The 24,942-nt window shown below is 42.3% G+C and overlaps 1 protein-coding gene across 2 annotated transcripts in view; it reads left to right on the top strand.

Annotated features, from left to right (window-relative positions):
- The window catches only part of armc2 (armadillo repeat containing 2), a 132,632-nt gene that overhangs the window by 38,937 nt on the left and 68,753 nt on the right, over positions 1-24,942 (top strand). The window contains exons 6-8 of one of the 2 annotated variants that reach the window (XM_078212369.1): positions 1,092-1,171; positions 19,010-19,117; positions 22,716-22,891. In XM_078212369.1, coding sequence (XP_078068495.1) covers positions 1,092-1,171; positions 19,010-19,117; positions 22,716-22,891 — 364 coding nt within the window. The remainder of the gene's footprint in view (positions 1-1,091; positions 1,172-19,009; positions 19,118-22,715; positions 22,892-24,942) is intronic. The other variant, XM_078212370.1, reaches the window with a different exon arrangement.

The raw sequence follows: 24,942 nt of genomic DNA, 5'->3' as shown, positions 1-24,942 counted from the left end.
TTAAAGTCATCCATCCTGCTCACAATCTGACACGTTTGTGTGTATTAGAAGCTACATATATTAATACACAGGGCCCTGTTCCCTGAAGACAAAGAACACGTACACACATTGCACCTGTTTCAGCTAAATAAAGTAAGTGACAGCCATTTGCTAATTCATTCCTCAGGACAATGTCTCGACCAATCAGAATCAATCTGCCTGGTTTAAATTTCAAACGATGCTAACTGTCAATCATCATGAACTGGTGCATTCTTCATGGCAAAGCCTTGATCAACCAAAGTCCACTTGCCAACCAATCAGCTCTCTCTTCTCATGACAGTATAACTTTGTTGTCTCCCTTGAATTTGTCTCCCTTGAATTTAAGACTTACCTGGATAGTCACAGGAGCAGTCTGGGAATGGAGGGATACAAACGAATGGTCTAGTTGGACCAAGGAGCGGCTCAGGCTTGGAGGGCCGAAGGGCCTGTTTCCTGTGCTGTACTGTTCTTTGTTGTTCTTTGTTCTTTGTAGTCTTGATGAAATGTCACGATGAGTGCAAGACAAAAAGTTTCGACAAAAATTCTCATTTTAAGCAATTACTAAGATTTTTGATTTTGTTGCACTACCACATAGGGAAACTCTCTTTCCACCATTCCCTTCTCTGAAAAAGAAACATGTTCCTTTAAGGGTTTGTTGGTTGAGCCTTGAAATCTTCCATTTGTAAATTAATAAAGCAGTTGCTTTCTGGTCGCATCTGCTCTGCTTATTCCCTTGAAATGTGTCTTGAATCTGTCATTCATCTGAATGTTTATCACTTATTCACTTATCTTCATATATTATATATTTAACTTCATTCTTTGTGGAGATTTTCTAGATATTACAAAGACTCAACTATATTTATTTATACTTTGTGTCCAAATCCCCTTATATTTAATAATTCCTACAGTTAGAAGTGTAATTGTGAATGGTCACGCAAAATGCAGTAAAATGTAATTTAGCAAGTGTCTATTATAGAATTGGGCACAAATTGGATGGCAATCTTTTTACTTAACTCTATGTAGACTTAAATTATAATTCTTATTTTTCAAATACTTTTGTTCATCTCTTTCAGCGAACAGACGAAACAAGACAGTAAACTGTCCACCTGTCCTGGCAACACAGAAATCATCAAACAACAACAAAACAGAACAGGTATTTTCTTTGAGTAGGAATTCTTGCTTACCTTTTGAGTACAACTTGCAACTGAAAATAGTGCCTTTGCACTGAAATTAGATTCATTTTACAAAGCCATGTTACTGCTAGAAAACCGAATGTTTATCTCATCTTGGTACCGGGAAGTGAATTGAACACAGTTAGGTATTGCACAGGCAAGAACCAAAATAAAGCTTTCCTTACTGAAAGATCCTATCCACAACTGTCACCTTATCTCAGTTGAAGTGCTGTTGCCTCTGAATTTGATAGTCATGGGATTAAGTATCGTTCCTAAGACCTAAGCACAAAAAACTAGACTGACAATGGTGGCCTTTCAGATAGGATGTTAACCTAGACCCAGTCTGCTCTATCATGTTGAAGATCCCATGGCACCATTTTGAAGAAGAGCAAGGGATTTATTCCTCAGTTATCGTTACTGAAACAGATTATTTGGTCTGTATCACATTGCTGTTTGTGAAATCTTGCTGTGTTCAAACTGGTGGCTGTGTTTCTCACAACACCTATACTATACCTCAAAAGTACTTCATTGGATGTTACTTCGGGGTGTCCTGAAGTTATGAAACATGCTTTATTTCTTTTCTTCTTTCCTTCCTTTCTTTCTCCATCTTTTTTTTCCTTTTGAATCGGACCCTTGCAGCTGTCTGAATGAATGAGACCTTGGGAGCAGAATTCAATTCTGTTGTGCCAATTGTTTTGTGCACTATGAGTGCCTTTAGTGTTTCAAAGTGGCATCTGCACTTCAGACATAATGTGTGCTGGATGCCATCTTGATAAAAGGCACACTTAACATCCACCAAAGGTGAAGCATATTACAACTTCAGTTCTACTCTTTTTGGGTTCTTCTATTATTGCTCAAGCTTCAAGAGTATATATTACAGGGTGTGGTATTGCAGGTGCTGAAGTACCTTTTACAAACTTCAACATTTCTCCACAAACCAATTGGTCCCAGTCATAGGCTAGTAATCTTCCTCTTGCAATGTGTATGATTGGGAGAACTTAATGCAGAGTTGTGTGAAGTGATTCATTTGGTAGCCAGATTGCAGACAAAGTACAAAAGAGGTTACAATTCTAAAGTGGGTGCAGGAGTAGAGGAACCACCTGGGCATATATGTGCATGAATCATTGAATGTGGCTGGGCAAGTTAAGACCATGGTTAATAAAGCATACAGTCTCCTAGGCTTTATCAATAAGGGCATAGAGTACAAAAGCAAGGAAGTTGTGTTAAATAAAAACATAAAATGCTGGAAAAACTCAGCAAGTCTGGCAGAATCTGTGGAGATAGAAATAGTTCGCGTTTCACATTCAATATGACTCTGGAAGTTATGTTAAACTTGTATAAAATTTGGTCTCAACTTGAGTATTGTGTACAGTTCTGGGCACCCAAATTATAGGCTGCTCTCCCCTTTTGAGAAAGAGTGCTGACTGGTGGTGATTTAACCTGAAGGTCTCCACACCTCAGGGACAAGGGGCAAGATTGAGAAGGCCTTCATGGATAACTATAGCCTGTATCCACACTGTTGGTGTTGCCCAACCCCCCCCCCTTGCAGGTGGTGGTGTTCCCATTTATCTGCTGCCCTTGTCCTTCTAGATGGAAGTGGTCATGGAAGGTATGGAACGTACTGTCTAAGGATATTTGGTGAATTGCAGCAGTGCATCTTGTAGATAGTACACACTGCTGCTACTGAGTGTCGGTGGTGGAGGGATTGAATGTTTGTAGATGTGGTGCCAATCAAGCGGGCTGCTTTGTCCTGGATGGTGTCAAGCTTCTTGAGTGTTGTTGGAGCTGCACCCATCCAGGCAAGTGGGGAGTATTCCAACAGACTCCTGACTTGTGCCTTGTAGATGGTGGATAGGCTTTGGGGAGTCAGGAGGTGAATTATTCGCCGCAGTATTCCTAGCCTCCTACCTGCTTGTTGCCACTGTGTTTATATGATGAGTCCAGTTGAGTTTCTGGTCAATGGTAACCCCAAGGATGTTGACAGTGGGGGATTCAGTGATGGTTACACCATTGAATGTCAAAGGGCAGTGGTTAGAGTGTCTCTTATTGGTGATGATCATTGCCTGGCATTTGTTACTTGCCATTTGTCAGCCCAACCTGGATATTATCCAGATCATGTTGCATTTGAACATGGACTGCTTCAGTGTCTGAGGAATCGCAAATGATGCTGAACATTGTGCAGTCATCAACGAACATCCCCCTTCTGACCTTTTAACGGAGGGAAGGTCATTGATGAAGCAGCTGAAGATTGTTGGGCCTAAGACACTACCCTGAGGGACATAGTTGAGGAACTTCAGTTGCGTAGATAGCTGGGAGAGGTTGGGACTGTTTTCTTTGGAGAAGAGGAGGCGAAGAAAAGATTTGATAGAGGTATTCAAAATGGGCCAATGGTGGAAGTATCAAGAACCAGTCGGCTCAGATTTAAAGTAAGTGACAAAGGAAGCAATGGTGACTTAAGGAAAAGCCTTTTCATGCAGGAGTTTTTAGGATCTGGAATGCATTGCCTGAGAGTGTGGAGGCATCTTCAATTGAGGCATTTAAAAGGGAATTGGATTATTATTTGAATTATGTTAACGGTTTGTTAATGTCAATTACATTGTTACGGGAAACACTGAAGAATATTTGAGCATAAAGGAGGATAGCTGGGTGAGTGCGAGGAATGTTGGCATAAACCAAAGTCAATAAACCCACCTGTAAGGCAGGGCTCTGTCTTAGTTTTGACTTCACCAACCAACGTGAACTCTGTTAACATACAGGAGAAGGCAGGGGAATAGCACTGGGTGAATTGCTCCTTTAGAGAGTGAACATAGACATGATGGGCCAAAAGGCCTCATTCTATGCCAAAACTATTCTATGATTCTGTGACTATGCAGTGAGGAGGAGGAAGCAAGACTGAAACCTTTCTATCCACAATCTAATGGCCTTCTCGGAATCTCACAGTGCAGAAGAGCCCCTATGGTCCATCAAATCTGCATCAATCCATGAGAACCACCTAACCTACCTACCTAATCCATTTACCATTGCTTGGTCCATAGCCTTGAATGTTATGGCATGCCTGGATGAGCACTTGGCACGATGTAACATTCAAGGCTATGGGCCAAGTGCTGGTAAATGGGATTAGATATGAGGTCAGGTATTTCACACGTGTCGGTATAGATTCAATGCGCTGGAGGGCTTCTTTTGCACTGTATGATTCTAAGTGCTCATCTAGGTACGTTTTAGGGATGTGAGGCAACCTGCCTCCACCACTCTCCCAAGCAGAACACTCCAGACCATCACCATCTTCTAGGTAAAAGGTTTTTCCTCACATCTCCCCTAAGCCCCCTGCCTCTTATTTTGAACTTGTGCCTTCTCGTGACTGGCCCTTCAACTGAGGGAAACAGTTGCTCCATATCCACCCTGTCCAGGCCTGTCATAATTTTGTACACCTCTATCAGGTCGCTCCTCAGTCTTCTCTGCTCCAACGAAAACAACCCAAGTTTATCAAACTTCTCTTCATAACTTAAATGCTTCAACCCAGGCAACATCCTGATGTATCTCCTCTGCATCCCCTCCAGTGCAGTTATACCCTTCCTTTAATATGGTGACCAGAACTGCACACAGTATTCCAGCTGTGGCTTCACCAAAGTTCTATACAACTCCAACATGACCTCCCTGCCTCGATTGATAAGGGCAAGTGCCCCATATGCCTTTTTCACCACTCCACTAACATGCCCTTCTGCCTTCAGAGATCTGTGGAGAAACATGTCAAAGTCCCCTTGTTCCTCATAACTTCCTAGTGTTATGCCATTCACTGATTACTTGCTTGTCGAATTACTCTGTCCAAAGTGTATCACTTCACACCTTTCAGTGTTAAATTCCATCTGCCACTTATCTGCCCATTTGACCATCCTGTCTATATCTTCTTGTAACCCAAGACAGTCAACCTCACTGTTAACCACCCGGCCAATCTTTGTGTCTTCCGCAAACTTCCTAATCCTACCCCCCACAGTCTACGTTTTTTATATAAAAATAACAAATAATAGGGAACCCAGTCTCGATCTGTGTGATGTGCCACTGGACACTGGCTTCCAGTCACTAATGCAACCTTCTGTCATCACCCTCTGTTTTCTACTAAGCTGATTTTGAATCCACTTTATCAAATTACCCTGTATCCCATGTGCATTTGCCTTCTTTATGAGTCTCCCATGTGAGACTTTGTCAAAGGCTTTGGTGAAATCCATATAAACTACACCAACTGCACTACCCTCATCTACACAACTGGTCATCTCCTCAAAAAAATTCAGTCAAGTTTGTTAGGCAAATTTGTTTCCTTCCCTTTTGGCGAAGGAAATCTATCACCTGGTCTACCCTAGATGTGACTTCAGACCCACAGCCAGCAATGTGACTCTGAACTGCCCTCTGAAATGGCTGAGCAAGTCGCTCAGTTCAAGGGCAGCAAATACTGGCACCCATGGCCTTGGGATGATGCACTTTGGATTCTCTCCCCATTCCTCCCTGGAGAAGAATTTATGTTCCCCAAATAACGGTTCTTTTTTTTTATCAAGGAAAGTAAGCAAAGTGAAAAATTAACATTTCCAATAAAAAGTGCAATGTAATTTTGTCCAAATATTTACCAAAAGTCAAGATTTAAAGGTCCATAATAATTTTCGATGAGATTAGTGATTTTGAGCAATTCAAAAACGTTTTGAAATATTTTGTGTGTAATAAATAGACCAATGACATTATGTTTGTAAATATTGTGATTAATGTGTTACAGATAAAGGGGCTAAAATTTGACAAAATAATGTACCATTTTAGGTCAGCAGTCTGATAGATAACAAAAACACATCAAAGGATTTGCACTTTGAAAGTTTTATGAATAATCTGAATCACTTGGAATACTTTTATTCAATCCTATTAAAGGATGGTTCTTTTCCATTCCTTGGAGTTTGCATATAATTATTGTGAAATTTAGAAAAATAGCTGCAAGCCAAAGAACTGATGTTTGTTTTATGGTGACTCCTCCCACCAGCATTCTGATAAGTGAAATCGGTATGACCAGGGATAATTGTAAAATCCTACGAGATCGTTATAGTCTTAATTTTATGTACAAGAAAATTCAAGGTTTCCTTGGTAATATTGGTAATTATTTGAAATCCCTTCTAAAAAGCGTATTGATGACTTTTCCAAGGGTTTTGAATTAATATTGCAGAAATTTAAATAAATGCTTCTTTGAAATGTTAATATGACAACGCATGTATTTTGTAATCTTTGGTTTCCTTCTCTAATAAGCTACAGTCTGACGTATCAGAATAAGGTACTTAAATATAATGATACAAAGGTATGTAAATAGTCCTGTGTACAGCTTGAATTTTATTGTTGCTAAGGCTGCAAGAATGAATTGCCAAAAAAAGCAACCAATCAACTGGACCTGCTTACTAAACACTGCTTCCTGAAGCAGTTGTAACCACAGATATACTGCAATGTATAACCAAGCAGTGGCTTGTGCTATTAAATGCCATGTAAATTTGACCTTTATCTTTCTGCCTTGTAATAGATTTCTGCAAAACTTTGTGATTTTATTTTTGGTTTAAACTAAACCACTAAACCACTGTGGAAAAAAAAATCGACAAAATCACTTTTTTTTAAATGCGCAATTTTGTTGCTTTAAACTGCTTTTGTAAATGTACAGATTTTGCAGAATGTTAAACTCTCTGAATCAGATCCGTGGCCCATTTCTTAGGGACCGCTGATGTGCATTATCTATTTGCAGTTTTGTTCAACCATTAAGTGCTGCTGAAATGTATGCATGACATGACATGATCAGTGATCATGATCACTGGAATTTAGAAGAATGAGGGGGGACCTTATAGAAGCCTATAAAATCATGAAGGAAGTAGATAAGGTAGAAGCAGGGAGGTTGTTTCCACTGGCAGGTGAAACCAGAACTAGGGGCATAGCTTCAAAATAAGGAGGAGCAGATTTAGGACTGAGTTGAGGAGGAACTCCTTCACCCAAAGCATTCTTTCTGGTTGTATCACAGCTTGGTATGGCTCCTGCTTTGCCCAAAACCGCAAGGAACTACAAAGGGTCGTGAATGTAGCGCAATCCATCACGCAAACCAGCCTCCCATCCATTGACCCTGTCTACGTTTCCCGCTGCCTCAGCAAAGCAGCCAACATAATCAAGGACCCCACGCACCCCGGACATTCTCTCTTCCACCTTCTTCTGTCGGGAAAAAGATACAAAAGTCTGAGGTCACGTACCAACCAACTCAAGTACAGCTTCTTCCCTGCTGCTGTCAGACTTTTGAATGGACTTACCTTGCATTAAGTTGATCTTTCTCTACACCCTAGCTCTTACTGTAACACTACATTCTGCACTCTCTCATTTCCTTCTCTATGAACAGTATGCTTTGTCTGTATAGCACGCAAGAAACAACACTTTTCACTGTATGTTAATACATGTGACAATAGTAAGTCAAATCAAAAAATCAAAGGGTTGTGAATCTGTGGAATTCCCTGCCCAGTGAAGCAGTTGAAGCTACCTTGTTGAATGTTTTTAAGATGTGGAGATGCCGGCGTTGGACTGGGGTAAACACAGTAAGAGTTTTAACAACACCAGGTTAGCTGTAAAGATTCGGATTCTAATCAGTATTCTGTAACTTGAGTTTGTGTCTCTGTGTGCCGTGTTTGTGAGCAGATTTCCACTCCATCTGACGAAGGAGCAGTGCTCCGAAAGCTAATGGCATTTGCTACCAAATAAACCTGGTGTTGTTAAAACTCTTAGAATGTTTTTAAGGCAAAGATAGATAGATTTTTGAACAGTAAAGGAATTAAAAGTTACGGTGAGTGGGCGGGTAAGTGGAGCTGAGGCCACGAAAAGACCAGCCATGACCTTATTGAATGGCGAAGCAGGCTCGAGGGGCCAAATGGCCTACTCCTGCTCCTAGTTCTTATGTTATGTGTCTGAACACTTGTGTCTGCCACTCCCTAAAATCCATTACTGTTGTGATAAGGGGTGTCAGCATACTGATATTTGGTATAGTTTAGTTTGGGGATGCAGATCATGCATAATAAAAACAACAGAAAATAGTTAAATGGAATAATAAGAACAATGTCTATGGTCTATGAATAGTTTCCCTGAGTAAAAAGGGGTAGGGCGTCTCTTAAAACCACAAGATTAACTTACACCCAACAGTGTGAGGGTGTCCTCCAAGAAAGAAAGTAACAACATTCTGAATACAGGGAACAGAGTAACCACAATCTAGTGGAGATATCTCAATTTAAGGAAATGGTTAAGTAGGTAAATATAACATGTTTGTAGTGTTTAACAAATAGTAAAAAGCTTGACGATATAGAAAGCCAATGATGACTTAAAGGAGTAAGAACATAAGAACATAAGAAATAGGAGCAGGAGTAGGCCATCTAGCCCCTCGAGCCTGCCCCGCCATTCAATAAGATCATGGCTGATCTGACGTGGATCAGTACCACTTACCCGCCTGATCCCATAACCCTTAATTCCCTTACCGATCAGGAATCCATCCATCCGCGCTTTAAACATATTCAGCGAGGTAGCCTCCACCACCTCAGTGGGCAGAGAATTCCAGAGATTCACCACCCTCTGGGAGAAGAAGTTCCTCCTCAACTCTGTCTTAAACCGACCCCCGTTTATTTTGAGGCTGTGTCCTCTAGTTTTAACTTCCTTACTAAGTGGAAAGAATCTCTCCGCCTCCACCCTATCCAGCCCCCGCATTATCTTATAAGTCTCCATAAGATCCCCCCTCATCCTTCTAAACTCCAACGAGTACAAACCCAATCTCCTCAGCCTCTCCTCATAATCCAAACCCCTCATCTCCGGTATCAACCTGGTGAACCTTCTCTGCACTCCCTCCAATGCCAATATATCCTTCCTCATATAAGGGGACCAATACTGCACACAGTATTCCAGCTGCGGCCTCACCAATGCCCTGTACAGGTGCATCAAGACATCCCTGCTTTTATATTCTATCCCCCTCGCAATATAGGCCAACATCCCATTTGCCTTCTTGATCACCTGTTGTACCTGCAGACTGGGCTTTTGCGTCTCATGCACAAGGACCCCCAGGTCCCTTTGCACGGTAGCATGTTTTAATTTGTTTCCATTGAGATAGTAATCCCATTTGTTATTATTTCCTCCAAAGTGTATAACCTCGCATTTCTCAACGTTATACTCCATTTGCCATATCCTCGCCCACTCACTCAGCCTGTCCAAATCTCTCTGCAGATCTTCTCCGTCCTCCACACGATTCACTTTTCCACTTATCTTTGTGTCGTCTGCAAACTTCGTTACCCTACACTCCGTCCCCTCCTCCAGATCATCTGTATAAATGGTAAACAGTTGCGGCCCGAGTACCGATCCCTGCGGCACGCCACTAGTTACCTTCCTCCAACCGGAAAAACACCCATTTATTCCGACTCTTTGCTTCCTGTCGGATAGCCAGTCCCCAATCCACTTTAACACACTACCCCCAACTCCGTGTGCCCTAATCTTCTTCAGCAGCCTTTTATGGGGCACCTTATCAAACGCCTTTTGGAAATCCAAAAACACCGCATCCACCGGTTCTCCTCCATCAACCGCCCTAGTCACATCTTCATAAAAATCCAACATGTTCGTCAAGCACGACTTTCCCCTCATGAATCCATGCTGCGTCTGATTGATCGAACCATTTCTATCCAGATGCCCTGCTATCTCCTCTTTAATAATGGATTCCAGCATTTTCCATACTACAGACGTTAAGCTGACCGGCCTATAGTTACCCGCCTTTTGTCTCCTTCCTTTTTTAAACAGCGGCGTAACATTAGCCGTTTTCCAATCAACCGGCACTACCCCAGAATGCAACGAGTTTTGATAAATAATCACTAACGCATCCACTATTACCTCTGACATTTCTTTCAATACCCTGGGATGCATTCCATCCGGACCCGGGGACTTGTCCACCTTCAGTCCCATTAGTCTACCCAGCACTGCCTCTCTGGTAACATTAATTGTATTAAGTATTTCTCCTGCTGCCAACCCTCTATCGTTAATATTTGGCAAACTATTTGTGTCCTCCACCGTGAAGACCGACACATGCACAGTATGAGCATGCAACTTAAAAATTATTAGGGCAGTCAGTCAAGGAAAGGAAGATGCAAGTATAAATTATGAATTTGTGCCAACTTATAGTGCCTCGAATGATCGTTCTTCCTGAAAATATTTTTGGTCTTCATGAGGTGGTTCACCAGTGTGGTTGAGGAGGGTTTATCCCAGCCTTAAATATTTAAACAATAGAGCATCCACAAACTATAGTTCCCCAACCAATGGAAACAATCTCTCAACGTCCAGCTTATCAAGCCCCTTCAGAACTTTGTAGGAATTTAATCCAGATAAATGCGAAGTGATGCATTTCGGTAGATCTAATGTAAGGGGGAGCTATACAATAAATGGCAGAACTATCAGGAATATAGACACACAGAGGGACCTGGGTGGACAAATCCACAGATCCTTAAAGGTGGCAGCACAGGTGGAGAGGGTGGTCAAGAAGGCATATGGCATGCTTGCCTTTATTGGACGGGGCATAGAATATAAAAGTTGGCATATGATGTTGCAGCTGTATAGAACGTTGGTTAGGCCACATTTGGAATACTGCGTCCAGTTCTGGTCGCCACACTACCAGAAGGACGTGGAGGCTTTGGAGAGAGTACAGAAAAGGTTTACCAGGATGTTTCCTGGTATGGAGGGTCTCAGCTATGAGGAGAGATTGGGTAAACTGGGGTTGTTCTCCCTGGAAAGACAGAGGATGAGGGGCGACCTAATAGAGGTGTATAAAATTATGAAGGGCATAGACAGGGTGAACAGTGGGAAGCTTTTTCCCAGGTCGGAGGTGACGAACACAAGGAGTCACGGGTTCAAGGTGAGGGGGGCAAGGTTCAACACAGATGTCAGGGGGACGTATTTTACACAGAGGGTGGTGGGGGCCTGGAATGCACTGCCAAGCAAGGTGATTGAGGCGGACACGCTGGGATCATTTAAGACTTATCTCGATAGCCACATGAACAGACTGGGAATAGAGGGATACAAACGAATGGTCTAGTTGGGCACATGAGTGGCGCGGGCTTGGAGGGCCGAAGGGCCTGTTCCTGTGCTGTATTGTTCTTTGTTTCAATGAAATTGCTTCTTATTCTTCTAAACTCCAGAGAAGGTAAGTGTAATTTACTCAGCCTCTCACCACAAGCCCCTCATCCCAGGGTCCAATTTAGTGAACCTTTGCTGGACCACTTCTAATGCAAATATATCCTTTCTTAAATGTGGAGACCAAAACTGCACACAGTGCTCCAGATGTGGTCTCACTAAAATCCTGTACAAGTGTAGCAAGATTTTTAAATTATTATACTCCAAACCCCAATTTGCCTTCCTATTTGCTTGCTTGCAGCTGCATGCTAACTTTTTGCATTCCTTGTACAAGTACACCCAACTCATCATAGAATCGTAGAAACCCTACAGTACAGAAGGAGGCCATTCGGCCCATCGAGTCTGCACCAACAACAATCTTTCCCAGGCCAATCCCCGTATCCCCATACATTACCCGCTAATCTCTCTAACCTACACATCCCGGGACACTAAGGGGCAATTAAGCATGGCCAACCTAACCTGCACATCTTTGGAGTGTGGGAAGTTTCCAGAGCACCCGGAGGAAACCCACGCAGACACGGGGAGAATGTGCAAACTCCACACAGATAGTGACCCAAACCAGGAATCGAACCCAGGTCCCTGGAGCTGTGAAGCAGCAGTGCTAACCAAGTCATTTTGAACATCAATACTTAAAAGTTTCTCAACTTTAAAAAATGATTCTGCTTTTTTATTACAATCATAGTGAATAATTGTACATTTCCCTATATTATATTCCATCTGCTATCTTGTTGCCTAGTCACCTAAGCTGCTCATATCTCTTTGCAGGCTTTCTGCCTCTTCCCCACAGCTTACCTTTCCACTTAGTTTAGTATCATCAGGAAATATAGATACATTACTCTGTCTCTTCATCTAAGTCATTAATATAGATTGTAAATAGCTGAGGCTTTTGCATTGATCTTTGTGGCACTGTGCTATTCATTGCTTGTCAAATTAAAAAAGCCTCCTATTTTCTACCAGTCCTCTATCCATGCGAATGTATTACCATCCAACTTCATGAGCCCTTATTTTGCGTATTAACCTTTCCTATGGCATCATATCAAATGCCTTTTGGATATCCATCTATGGTTCCCCTTTATCTACTAGTTACATTGTCAAAAACTCTAATAAATTTGCCAAACAGGATTTCCTTTTGATAAAGCTATGTTGATTGTTCCTAATAATACATTGCTTTTCTAAGTGCATCATTAAGACTTCCTTAATTGTAGATTCCAACATTTTGACTAACAACTGATGTTAGGCTAACTGGCCTCTAGTTCATTGTTTTCTCTTTCCCTCCTTTCTTGAAAAGCAGTGTAACATTTGCAAAGTTCCAATCTCGTGGGACAATTTTGAATCTAAGGAGTTTTGTAATATCATAACTAGCACATCCATTATCTCTGCATCTATCTCTTTGAGAACCCTTGAGTTTGTTATGATCCCAGTTGATGTTATAACTGAACAGGAAGATCCCAGAGTGGAACCCTGGCTCAAAAGACTAACTTTTTTATAAAATGTGGAGGAAGAGAATCACAGGACTGCTAATTGTTTTTAACAACAAGAAAAAAAATTAAACATAAAAAGGTGGATTATTTTGCAATACTGCTTTACTCCCTTTTATCTTAACAAAGACACACAGATTTTAAGATTAACACTGATCGCAGAGTATATTTTAACTATAATAGTCTTAGTAACACAACATCCCTTTAAACATCCAAGATGGCTGTGGTCAAATACACACTTCAGTCTGAACCTCAAGTGAATGTGAACTTCTCCTCAGAATCCCCCCAGCTGATTGTCACATGAGAGTTTCCAAACACCACTCTCTAAAATATGCTTCAAAATATTCTCTTACAATAATGCTTTCCCTTAATAATTTGTATTCTGAAATTGAGTCCAGGTTTTCCAAATGGCACTTTTAAATAACATTTCTATTCCATTTCTGACAGTGAGTCCAATCCAGGATTTTACGTCAACCCTTTTTTGGATTTCTTTGCCTTGACTGCTGTACAAGCTGTTCACAATTATTTTAATTCTCGATTATATTAAACTGGCTTTGGACATTTGATTTACCTTTGAAGTCTGCTGTCCCGCTTTAAATTTGCTTACTGCAATTGACTCTTTAACTTAGAACACTTTGTTAATACCTTGGTCTCTGTTCTTTTAACTCCAGTCGTCTTAAACTTTCTTTTTATCCCAATTTCCTGGTTATCTAGATTGTAACCTGTTCCTTCGGAAGCTTGCATCTTTGCAATTTCCTTGTCCAGTTTCTCCTGACAGAGTTGAAAGAAGTTCACTCTCCGGTACCGTGTCCCCAACTGCCAACAAATTCAGCTAAAACTAAAACTTCAAACTTTTTATCCTTACAAGGGTCTTCAGTTGCTAAGCAACCCCTGCTAGTTCTATTTATTCTTCATGCCGTGAATTGAAACCAATCATCACACATACAAACACCTTTGTTCAGCAAAACTCCACCTATAGGCCTTACCCTTCCAGGCACAGAAACATTAAATTAAACCCACTTAAAACTATAGCTTATATCTAATATTTACCAATAAACGTATAAATCCTAACTGGTTTAGACCATCAGGTCCTGAGGATTTTCGTCCCTTACGTTTCTCCAATACTTTATCTTTGCTGATATCAATTTTCCTAAATTCCTCAGTCTTTTTAGCCCCCAAGTTACTATCTATTTCTGGTATGGAACTTGTGTCTTTATTGTGAAGACAGACACAAAGGGTGGAATTTACCATTTTTGAGACTCAGTCCAATGGTGGACAGGTTTTGCAGCATGCACCCTGCTGTTCAGAATGGCAGGAAACCATGCCCAATTCCGTGCTTGGAAGCTCATTTATTATGCACTTTGATATTGTGACTCCAACATGCCAGCGACTCGAAGTCATCATCGGAAGGTTGACAACCACCATGGATGTCTTGGTTCAGCAGGTTTTTCTGGATTTGCACGCAGCCCTGGATGCCATGGGGATGCACCCTGGTGGGCACCATCAAGATGTAGGTGACAGGGGGACAAAGGCATCTTGACCAGGTGTACCAGCTCCTCAAGGAGTCAGTTAAACCTCACTGAGGATGGTCTCTGCAGTCTTGTGTAATATCAGGGCGATGTAGTAAAATCTTTATTAATCTTTATTGGAGGGATGGGTTGGTAAGTTTGCCGACGACACGAAGGTTGGTGGGGTTGTGGATAGTCTGGAGGGATGTCAGAAGTTACAGAGGGACATAGATAGGATGCAAGACTGGGCGGAGAAATGGCAGATGGACTTCAACCCAGATAAATGCGTAGTGGTCCATTTTGGCAGGTCAAATGGGATGAAGGAATATAATATTAAGGGAAAGACTCTTAGTACTTTAGAGGATCAGAAGGACCTTGGGGTCCGGGTCCATAGGAATCTAAAATTGGCCCCGCAAGTGGAGGAGGTGGTTAAGAAGGCGTATGGTGTGCTGGCCTTTATCAATCGAGGGATTGAGTTTAGGAGTCCAGGGATAATGATGCAGCCATATAAGACCCTCGTCAGACCCCACTTGGAGTACTGTGCTCAGTTCTGGTTGCCTCATGACAGGAAGGATGTGGAAAAGATTGAAAGGGTGCAGAGGCGATTTACAAGGATGTTGCCTGGATTGAGTGGCATGCCTTATGAGGATAGGCTGAGGGAGCTCGGTCTTTTCTCCTTGGAGAGACGAAGGATGAGAGGAGACCTAATAGAGGTGTATAAGATGTTGAGAGGCATAGATTGGGTGGACTCTCAGAGGCTTTTTCCCAGGGTGGAAATGTCTGCTATGAGAGGACACAGGTTTAAGGTGCTGGGGGGTAGGTACAGGGGAAATGTTAGGGGGAAGATTTTCACACACAGGGTGGTGGGCGAGTGGAATCGGCTGCCGTCAGTGGTGGTGGAGGCAAACTCAATAGGGTCTTTTAAGAGACTCCTGGATGAGTACATGGGACTTAATAGGATGGAGGGTTATAGGTAGGCCTAAAAGGTAGGGATATGTTCGGCACAACTTGTGGGGCCGAAGGGCCTGTTTTGTGCTGTAGTTTTTCTATGTTTCTATGTTGCTAAGTGTGTGATGTATTTGCTTCTTACCCTTCCTCCCATTGTGTGAGAACAATGCTTCAGCCTTGAGTGGCTAGCAGTGTTAGTGATCAAAGACGAGACTTAGACAGGAGGAAGAGATCCCTAGCCATGTCCTCAGCTTACTTGCCGTTTTAGTTTCATAATTATGTGATGATGACTGCTTCAAGTCAGTTTTTGCATCACTCTTGTTGTTCAGTGGACTCTCATTTCCCAGAGCAAGTGCATACACTGGGCACTGCGGACCTTTGCAGAGGTCATGGCCTGGTGAATCATGAGGCTAGAAGGTGCAAATGTGAATGCTCGACTCATTTTCAATGCAAAAGATTGGACAACCCTTGAGATGAAAGAGAATGGCATTGAAAGCTAGAAGAACTGTGGTTATCTGCCATTGCCGTCACTTTATTCCGCCTGGAATTGGTCAACGATTTTAAAATGTCACGGACGCGTCTTTTTAAGTCTTGCTTCCTCCATGGTGTTGTTGTGTTCAAACTGACCATCATCACCCTCTGAGGTTTCTGGGCTTCCAGATCTTCATCCTCCAATGTGCTTTCATCCCCCTCCATTTCACTCTCTGACAAGGGATCAGCTCTTTGCATTGCCAGATTGTGAAGGATGCAACACACACTGATGATGCATGAAACCTTATTGGGTGTGTATGGGGACAACGTGGTTGCACAGTGATTAGCACTGCTGCCTCACAGCACAAGGGTCCCAGGTTCAATTCCTGGCTTGGGTCACTGTCTGTGTGGAGTTTGCACATTGTCTGCGTGGGTTTCCTCCAGGTGCTCCGGTTTCCTCCCACAGTCTGAAAGACATCCTGGTTAGGTTCATTGACCCAAACAGGAGCCGGAGTGTGGCAACTAGGTGAATTTCACAGTAACTTCATTGCAGTGTTAATGTAAGCCTTACTTGTGACTAATAAATAAACTTTAAACTTTTACTTTACTGTAGTGTGCCACCTGAGTAATCCAAGCATCTAAAGTGCATCTTCAGAATCCAATGGTCAGCTCTATTAGGGAGTGTGTGGTTCTATGCACAACATTGTGACTCTTCTTGGAACGAATCTGAGGATGACACACCACCAGCATTTTATCCCTTATCCCCAAGCAGCTATCCCTGCAGACATTCTGGCCCTTCGAAAATCTCAAATACCTGTGAGTGCTTGCCTCAGGACATAGGCATCATGCAACTCCCAGGATTCCTGCCACAAACATGCATTATGTGCTTCCGGTGATCACACACCTACTGTACATTGATGGAATGGTAGCCCTAGCAGTTTATAAACATCAGTGGCTGCTGCCATGAAGCCCTTAAAGCCACATGGCTACAGTTTTTTTTTGTTTTTATTCCAATTCAATCAAATCAAGTCCAATTCAGAGTCTCAACAAGCTGAGACATTCCCGATCCAAGCTGACAAGACAGGGCTCTCACCTCCTGTCTTGGGCTTGATCTGCATGATCCAAGCTGATTGGAGTAGGCATAGCTCCTCCTTCTTGATCTCATTTGCATCTTAGCCAAAAGGCCGAGATGCCGCTTTTAAAAATTGCTTCAAATGAAGCTAAAATGTAACCTAATGACTTCAACCAAGCACAGCATGTCGATACTACATTTGATCTTGGCCAAAAGGCCGAGAAGCCACATGGCTACAGTTGATTACATGCTGACTCTCGGCTGCAAAGCTGGTGAATCTTGCAGTCTGGCAATCTCCATCCATAGCCAACATCACATACTGATGTACCTTTCTCTAAAAGGCATTTGTGATCTCCATTATGCATCTATGTATTGTGAACTGCAAAATGCCACAGGGGTCCCCTTTGGTCCCCGGAAAGACCCAGGCAAAGAAATTTAGCACGGTGGTCACCCTTAAAGCTATTGGCCCCAAATTCATGGTGTGTCAGGTCTGCAGGAAGAACTTGGCAGATGTGATCTACCAGAGCTTAGGACAAGCATAGACATGTCTCACTCATTTATAAATAAGAGAGTCTGTTTCACATACCATTGGTCTGGTGGATCACCTCCATTGTTGGGGTCTCTCCTTCTGACCCTCTTGTTACCTGAAAAACGTGAGGTGATACACTTTGGAAGGAGTAATTTGACCAGGAAGAATTCAATGAATGGCATGACACTAGGAAGTTCTGAGGAATAAAGGGACCTTGGCGTGTTTGTCCATCGATCTCTGAAGGTGGAAAGGCAGGTTAGTGGGGTGGTGAAAAGGGCATATGGGACACTTGCCTTTATCAAATAAATCATGGAGTTCCTATGCTGAATGTTTTCAGTACTTTTTACAAGCTAATAAAATTGCAAACAAGTTATTCGTACCAGTGTTTCTCAGCACAATAAGAAGTATAACCTTCAATTTTCTCTGAAACTTGGTTCATCCAGCAAAGCCAAGAACGAAAACTTGCAATGACTTGACTCCATGATTCATTTTCTTCATTGAAAGGGCCCGTGGATCCTAATTGACCCACCCTTTCTCTTGCAAGCACTAGAGACTTGAGACTGCTCAGTATATATTTTTAATTGTCTTCCCAATACTCCTCTATTTATCCTCAAGACCATTGACTTAATGTTTTGTTTTCAAACAACTCCAGTTGTTCAGCAGAGCCTCCCCTTTTTTCAAATATGCCAGATAATGCCTGGAATCTCACCCTTTGGTTGGAACAAACCCCTCTTTTAAAACCAAATTGAGAACTATTTTCTCATGTTTTTGCTTGTAAAATCAAACATCAGCATGGAGTCAAGGCCTTCATCAGAGGCAACAGGCTGTTTTTCCCAGCTACTGATCAAAAAACATTTTCTTGTTTCATTTGTGGAGAATCCTGAAACAGTTCTGCACAGCTCAGAATGCACATCGTTTTCATTTTGGGATAAAAATTGAACCAGTACCAACTGCGTGATTTTCTTTCTCTCTCTTGTCAGTGGGATTTGAGAAGATTTATAATTTCTGTATCATCTATCTCAAAAGCTACAATTATGATAAATGGTAGATAATAATTCTAATTAAAAAATAGTTCTAATTTTTAAAAAAGGGATCAGGGGATCTGGGAACAGGTGGAGAGGTGGATTTGAGACCAGGGAGAGATCAGCCATGATCTGAGTGAATGGCGGAGCAGGCTCGAAGGGCTGAATTTGCCTACTTTTGCTCCTAAGTTCTATGTTCCTATATAGGCATAGTATATGCCCATATATGGATGGCACAGTAGTTAGCACTGCTGCCTCATAGCACCAGAGACCAGGGTTCAATTCCCGGCTTGGGTCACTGTGCGGAGTTTGCACGTTCACCCTGTGTCTGCGTGGGTTTCCTCCAGGTGCTCCGGTTTCCTCCCATAGTCCAAAGATATGTGGGTTAGGTTGATTGGTCATGCTAAATTTTCCCTCAGCGTATCTGAACAGACACCAGAGAGTGGCGACTAGGGGATTTTCACAGTAACTTTGTTAATGTGTTGATGTAAGCCTACTTGTGACTAATAAATAAACTTTACTTTTACTTTAGTATCAGGAAACTAATTTAAACCAGATAAATCTAGCTATTTATACAATTTTGTGCTATGCTCTCAGGATCAGGTAGTGGATCAAGGACATCTGAAGGAGAAACTGAAGAAGAAATTCTGTACTGGAATACAAAGATCCAACCTATTCTTGATGAACTTAGGCCCTTAAACAATGGTGGGTAATTTTATTTTGTAATTTATAAGGTTTTCTGTTGATGTTCATTAAAAGCTACCTTCATTTTGTTTTCATTCAAATCTATTTGTACTTGCAATAGCAGTACAATAATATTGGCTCATATCAGGGAACTGGAAAAGGGATACATTGGGAAAATGAAAGTGAGGACTTGGATGTACACCAAATTGACCAATGTTCCCTCATATTTCTTTTTGCTATCTGTGAACTGGTTATTCCTTCGCATTTTATATCTTTAGGATTGCTGTACATGCGCACATTTGAAAAAGAATGTGGGTGTGTGTGACCTGTTGTTCCCTGTGCAGTGCATTCCAGATTGCTGCCTGGTTATGCGCCTGCCAGCTTGGAGGGAACTTTGTTCCTGAGTGCCAGGGAGTGCTGCTGGCTGAGCAAGAGGAATGTGTTGCAGTGGGCAGCAGAAAAGGCCGGTGTGCATGCAATGTCATGTGAAGATTCAATCATTCGATCTCTTCTGGCACTTCTGCCAGGTCCTCCAGTCCAAACTCCAGGAGTTGACCTTTCTGATTACCTGCTCCCACCCCCTTTTAGAACATAGAAAAGCTACAGCACAAACAGGCCCTTCGGCCCACAAGTTGCGCCGAACAATTTCCTTACCTTCTAGGCTCATCCTCCAGGATCCCCTTGTACCACTAATGCTTCCAGTACCAAATTGGTCAGTTTGGATCCTTCTATCTGCTCTGGTCATCATTTTCCTGGATTTTACACTGTGGAAATCATTTTTTCCACATTGCCATTAAGAGGCAGTCTGCCTTTATGAAAAAAAAACAAGCTGACAACCAGGTGATTGGGAGACAATGGGCTAAATATAATCCAGGCAAAGGACCCACCGTGTTGCCTCTGTTTCAGACGGCCCATTGTATTAAGTGTCCATTAGACATTTGCTTTTATTCAGTCATGGGATGTGGGTGTCATTGGCTAAGCCAGCATTTATTGTTGCCATCCTAAATTATCCTCAAGAAGGTGGTGGTGAGCTGTCTTCTTGAACTGCTGCAGTCATGTGGTGTAGGTATATCCACAGTACTGTTAGGGAGGGGATTCCAGGATTTTGACCCAGTAACAATGAAGGAATAGCAATATATTTCCAAGTCAAGATGGTGAGTGGCTTGGAGGATGGTGATGCTCCCTAGTATCTGTGCCCTTGTTCTTCTAGATGGCAGCGTTGTGAGTTCGGAAGGTGCTGTCTCAGGAGAGCTCCAGTGGTGGGCTTTCTCCAGGATTTAGGACCCTGTGCATAGTGGTCCCACACCCCTGCCCCCATCCCAACCTTAGAGCTACTGGTCAACCAAGGGCTGGTAGCTCTCCATTACAGATAGCTCCACCTGGAGTAGTGGCATCTGCCAGTAATGCACCTACCAGAGTCTTTAGTTTGCCAAGAGACCAAGGCCACAGATGAATGCGGGCGAGATGGGAATCATTAGGACAGGGTCACTATGGTCAGTGGGGAAGGGGGTTCAGACGAAGGGACAGGGTATTAGCAGTTAGAGGGCCTTTGAATGAGGGAACCCACGTTCTCTTTCCAGGGAGCATGCAAGCAAACATTTGCTTTTTGACCTTCCCGTGTAGTGACTCATCTGCCTTCTTCTGGTTGAATACCAGCAGAGGTGGGATGAGACCATTCAGTAGGGTTTTTCTAACTTTTGATTAATTTTATTGTGAATCGGTAATTCAAAAAACACAAAGAATGCAGCTTAGAACTGGGTGACTTGGCCCTTCTTCTTCTAGTCTGCTCCCAGCTCAAAGTGCTTGCATCTATTAATTGCCCATTTGAGGCTTTCAATTAGTGTCCAACTCTGGGGTCCCCATCCTGCACCCTCCTGCTGATTTAAAGTTTGTAGCAGAAGCAAGATCATGGATGGATTTCAATATTTGGAAGTTCAAAATATCAAATTTGATACATTGGGGCACTAGGAGCCAATATAGTTTAGTGTAAACAGGATGAACATCCCCCCCACCTCCCCACTTCCCAAGGGGTTATTAAATTCTGTCCAATGTTGCTGGTACCACCACCCTTTCAGCCTACCAAACTCCAACAATGAAATCCATTTTGCACCTGTCAAATGGTTTAGCACCCTAACCAGTCAACTAACCCACAGGGAGATTTATTTTAGCTCTGTTAAGTCGACAATTGTCAGACATTAAGCAGAGCAATAACCATAGCATAATTTGGCCACTACCGAGGTTTTGCATTTCAGATCCTTTCCATCACAAAGACCGCTGACTTCCATTTCCATAATTCATCATCCATCTCAACCCACACCTAAGCCCATCTGTCTCTGAAAGCCCAATTCATGCTTTTCTTACCTCGACATTCTATTTCTCCAATGCTCCACAGACCAGCTTCTCATTCTATAACTTCAGCTCATGAAGGTCTCTGTTGCCATTATCCTATTACATGCCAAAACATGCTTACCCATCACCCTTGTTTTCACTAAACTACATTGGCTCCTAGTACCCCAAAGTATCAAATATAATATTTTGAAATTCCTAATATTGAAATCCCTGCATGATATTGCTCCTCCTACAAACTTTCCTCTTCAAACTCTCATTTTCTCTGGCTCAGGCCACTTGTGTAACCTCCGAAACTTTACACCATCTGTCAAATACCAACTCTTTGGCCAACCTTTTGTTCATGCCTTATTTTTTATGGAATCATAGAGTCCTACAGTGCAGAAGGAGGTCATTCGGCCCATCGCGATGGCACTGACCACAATCCCACACAATAACCCCATTTACCAAGCCTACAAAACCCCCTGACACTAAGGGGCAATTTAGCATGGCCTGTCAACCTAACCTGCACATCTTTGGAGTGTGGGAGGAAACTGGAGCACCCAGAGGAAACCACTGCAGACACAGGAAGAATGTGCAAACTCCAGACAGTCACCCGAGGCCGGAATTGAACATGGATCCCTGGCACTGTGAGGCAGCAGTGCTAACCACTGTGCCACCGTGCTGCCCATAAAGTTTATTTATTAGTCACAAGTAGGCTTACATTAACACTGCAATGAAAATCCCTTAGTCGCCACACTCCGGTGCCTGTCCAGGTACACTGAGGGATAATTTAGCATGGCCAATGCACCTAACCATCACATCTTTGGACTGTGGGAGGAAACTGGAGCACCTGGAGGCAACCCACGCAGACACAGGGAGAATGTGCAAACGCCACACAGACAGTGACTCAAGCCGGGAATCGAACCCGGGTTCCTGGCGCTGTGAGGCAGCAGCGCTAGCCACCGTGCCACCCCATTTTTAAATGGCATATTTTTCAAAATGATAAATGCTTCGTTAATGTCGCTTTTTTTGGGATGGATTCAGGGGATATAAGGAAAATTGCTGGTACTTTCAACTTGTCCTCTAATGTTCTGCTAGTTCAACATTGTCTCCTACAGTTCTTGCTCTTAGATCATGGCATGGCTTGCTTTATTACAAAATAAAGATTGGTCCCAGAAATTAAGCAATTGCAGAAATTGATTCCAAAAATGAAGAGAATGAAATGAGGAACCAATTATTCCTAATTGCAGAGCATGAATGTAAAATAAAGTTGTTATTTTATTCTGATTAGGCAATGATGTAGAACATCTCTGTAAAACATGCTCCAGTCTCCATCGTACATTGCAGGAGGGGAACCTGCTGGGGAAAATGTGTAAAAGAAGATCTGTTCTTCTGAAAACACTGTATAAACTGGTGGATGTTGGCTCAGATCAGCTCTCCATTCAGCTGACTAAACTCATACTGGCGGTAAGTTTGATCCTTCATAGAGTTCTGCAGCCCTATTTCCAAACATGGACTTTTAGGTTTTAGCAGTTTTAGTCGATGTCCATTTCTGACTAAAATTAATGAACCCAGAACTGCACCAAATGTTCATTAGACTTGTCCATAGACTTTCTATGGGGTTTTTCACTGTAATCTGTGCTATTAGAAAACCATTTTGGTGCTGCATCATCAATAGAAGATCCAGAAATTGTGAGTAAAACAAGCAATTGTTCAAATCCTTAACTGACCAGATGAAAGAATTATTAATTACCGAATGGTTACACCAAAGAAAGGGGTGATGTGGCTCATTATGTCCATGCCAGCTCTGTGGAAGAGCAACTCACCTTTCCAACTCTCCCACAATGCCTCCATAGCCCTGAAAATATTTGTGAAGATTGTCCAATTCTGTTTTGAAGGCTTCAGTTGAATCTGCCTCCACCACACCCTCAGGCAGAGCATTCCAGATCCTAACCATGTGCTGCATTAAATAGTTTTTCCTCATATCACCATTGCTACTTTTGCCAATCACTTTAAATCAGTGTCTTCTGATTCTTGACCCTTCTGCCAATAATTTCTCCCTAACTACTTTGTCCAGACCCCTCATGATTTTGAAAACCTTCATCAAATCTCCTCTTAATCTTCTCTTCTCCAAGGACAACAACCCCAGCTTCTCCAATCTATTCATGTAGCTGAAGTTCTTCATCCTTGAAACCATTCTCATGAATCTGGCGCACAATATGAACCTGACAGTGTAAGTTAGAATATTTAATTCAATGCCAAAACATGTACAGAAAACGAAAGAGAGAAAGGAAGATGTGATTAAGAGAGATCTTTAAAAAGATTTGCGTTAGTTAATTATTTTTAATTTCCAGCAATAATTAAAATGTAAAGGAATGAGACCCAAATAAGACTTCAAAAAGTTATTTTTTTTAATGCCAGGGAGATTGTTTTGCAGAAATTAAGACTTACTATCCTTTTAAAAATTTACTAATGCTGGATTGGACGAGCCCTAACTTTTCTGGCAAGTTTAGAGGGTACCAATCATGTAAGTACAGCAACTTCATGCTGTTCCATGTAATTCAATGCTATTTTCTCTAGCTGATAATACAGTGAAGATTCTGGAGAAGCAAGACAACTTGGATGTGATTTCCACGTTTAACTGCACATGTGTGGTTGAGTTACTGTCTAATTTGCTCTTTAATACCAGTGAGGGCTGATAGCCACACCATAGTTTCTAACACAAATTCTGGGCTTTTATCTCGTGCAGTAAACACGTATATAGTAGATTTTTGATTTGATTTATTATTGTCACATCTATTGGGGTACAGTGAAAAGTACTGTTTCTTGTGCGCTATACAAAAAAAAGCATACCGTTCATAGAGAAGGAGAAGATACAGAATGCGGTGTTACAGTCATAGCTAGGGTGTAGAGAAAGATCAACTTAATTCAAAAGCCTGATTTTATTTATTTATTAGTGTCATAAGTAGGCTTACATTAACATTGCAATAAGGTTACTGTGAAAATACCCTAGTTGCCACACTCCGGCGCCTGTTCGGGTACACTGAGGGAGAATTTAGCATGGCCAATACATCTAACCAGCTTTCAGACTGTGGGAGGAAACCAGAGCACCCGGAGGAAACCCACGCAGACATTGGAAGAATGTGTAGACTCCGCACAGATAGTGACCCAAGCCGTGAATCAAACCCCGGTTCCTGACGCTGTGAAGTAACAGTGCTAACCAATGTGCCACCGTGCCGCCCGTGGCAGCAGGGAAGGAAGCTGTTCTTGAGTCGGTGGGTACGTGACCTCAGACTTTTGTATCTTTTTCCCGACGGAAGGAGGTGAAAGAGAGTATGTCTGGGTTGCACAGGGTCCTTGATTATGCTGGCTGCTTTTCCAAGGAGAGTCAATGGATGGGAGGCTGGTTTGTGTAATGGACTGGGCTTCGTTCACGACACTTTGTGGTTTCTTGCAGTCTTGGTCAGAGCAGGAGCCATACCAAGCTTGTGATGAACTTTGAAACTAGCATTTTTAAA

Source organism: Mustelus asterias, chromosome 5, assembly GCF_964213995.1.
Source record: "Mustelus asterias chromosome 5, sMusAst1.hap1.1, whole genome shotgun sequence".
In the NCBI taxonomy this organism is placed as follows: Eukaryota; Metazoa; Chordata; class Chondrichthyes; order Carcharhiniformes; family Triakidae; genus Mustelus; species Mustelus asterias.
The sequence above is the reverse complement of the archived record's forward strand: the minus strand, read 5'-3'. Positions and strand labels throughout refer to the sequence as shown.